The sequence below is a fragment of the Solanum tuberosum genome, unplaced genomic scaffold (assembly GCF_000226075.1).
Source record: "Solanum tuberosum cultivar DM 1-3 516 R44 unplaced genomic scaffold, SolTub_3.0 scf00480, whole genome shotgun sequence".
Classification (NCBI taxonomy): Eukaryota; Viridiplantae; Streptophyta; class Magnoliopsida; order Solanales; family Solanaceae; genus Solanum; species Solanum tuberosum.
In genome coordinates, this window is record NW_006239415.1 from 65,473 (window position 1) to 66,860 (window position 1,388).

The window sequence follows — 1,388 nt, forward strand, 5'->3', positions numbered from 1 at the left end:
ATTTTAAAAAGTAATGATGTGATTATAAATTTTATTTACATATGAAACAAATGGTTAGTAGATATAAATGTGGGGTTGTTTTAACAAAATATAAACTCATGGATCAATTATTGTATTAAAATATCTCAAATCATGATATGGAATCACCATATAATTCCATATCATGGTTTTTGGAGAATATGGTATCACCTCTCATGAATGGAATCATGAGATGGAATCAGCGTAAAATCGCATGTCCAAACGCTGATTCCATCTCACGATACCATATCGTGATATGGTATCGCATGGCCAAACGCCTACTAAGATCTTTGACCCGCTTCATTCTACATAATTTTGTAAATCAACCAAGTACATGGTATCATCAAATCTTTCAGTATTAAAAAGATCTTCCCTACTGCTCTCTACTTTAAAGGGTGACACGTTCCAAAATATGTTTATTTGCAAATTCGAGGAGATATTGTTTTTGCTTTTTCCTTAGCTTTTTGATAGTTCCATTGAAGTCCTATGTGTTTCTTCCAGTGCCATATGTACACCTTTAACCGGATTTTAATGCCTTATTATTGCTTATAGGCTCAAAAGGAAGCTGAAGCTTCTGGTATCTTGACTCTCGTGGCACTAGGGATGTAAGTTGTGTACTTCACTCCTCTTTCACATTCAGACGTTTGTGCGGTAAAGTGTGTAATTCGGTCTCTGATACTGAAACCTATTAATAGGGTTTTTGCAATGTCAAAGGATACCCATAGAGCTGGGGGGAAGCAGAGCATGCATGAGTTTTGGTATGTTTCTTTCATTGTGATATCCGTTAGCTAGATATAGATCTGTGTAGCAAACCAATGTATAGTGTGATAACTATTACACAGATTTGAGCATTGACAGTACCTAATTGTTGCTCTGTTTTGTTGAGGTATTATTATAGATAATGTCTTCTAGGTGAGGCATATCTAACAGATGTATCTAGGGGAATATGTTGTAAAATCAAAAGGTTGGAGTACATATACTATGAACAGATGTATCTAGGGGAATATGCTGCCACTGCTACTGCTACAACAACCCTACCCCTACCTTTCCTGCAACTACTCTCTTTGTGAACTCTTTGACTTTCCTAAATGAAGTGTTTTTCAGAAGTTGTCTTTTGTGACTCCTTCCAGCATTGGTTCTCTCACTCTGTTCTTTTAGGATCTTTTGTGCATTGTTCCTCTCATCCTGTGGGTTATGTGTATTTTTTCATAGGACTGCCTAAAACAGCATGTTTAAATCATGTGGATCTTAATAGCTTACTTATTATTCAAAACCATAACCAAATATATGAACTTTGTCATTATTTTGTTTTGGCTCCTTCTCTGTTTACTGCCTTGCTCTGAGATAGAAGAAAGGGGGGGGGGGGGGGG

General features: G+C 36.5%; 1 protein-coding gene across 3 annotated transcripts in view; it reads left to right on the top strand.

Annotated features, from left to right (window-relative positions):
* LOC102594424 (sodium/hydrogen exchanger 8-like) overlaps nucleotides 1-1,388 on the top strand; it is a 16,864-nt gene that overhangs the window by 5,665 nt on the left and 9,811 nt on the right. For all 3 annotated transcript variants that reach the window (XM_006364367.2, XM_015303935.1, XM_015303936.1), the window contains 2 exons: nucleotides 571-623; nucleotides 714-776. In XM_006364367.2, the coding sequence (XP_006364429.1) occupies nucleotides 571-623; nucleotides 714-776 (116 nt within the window). The remainder of the gene's footprint in view (nucleotides 1-570; nucleotides 624-713; nucleotides 777-1,388) is intronic.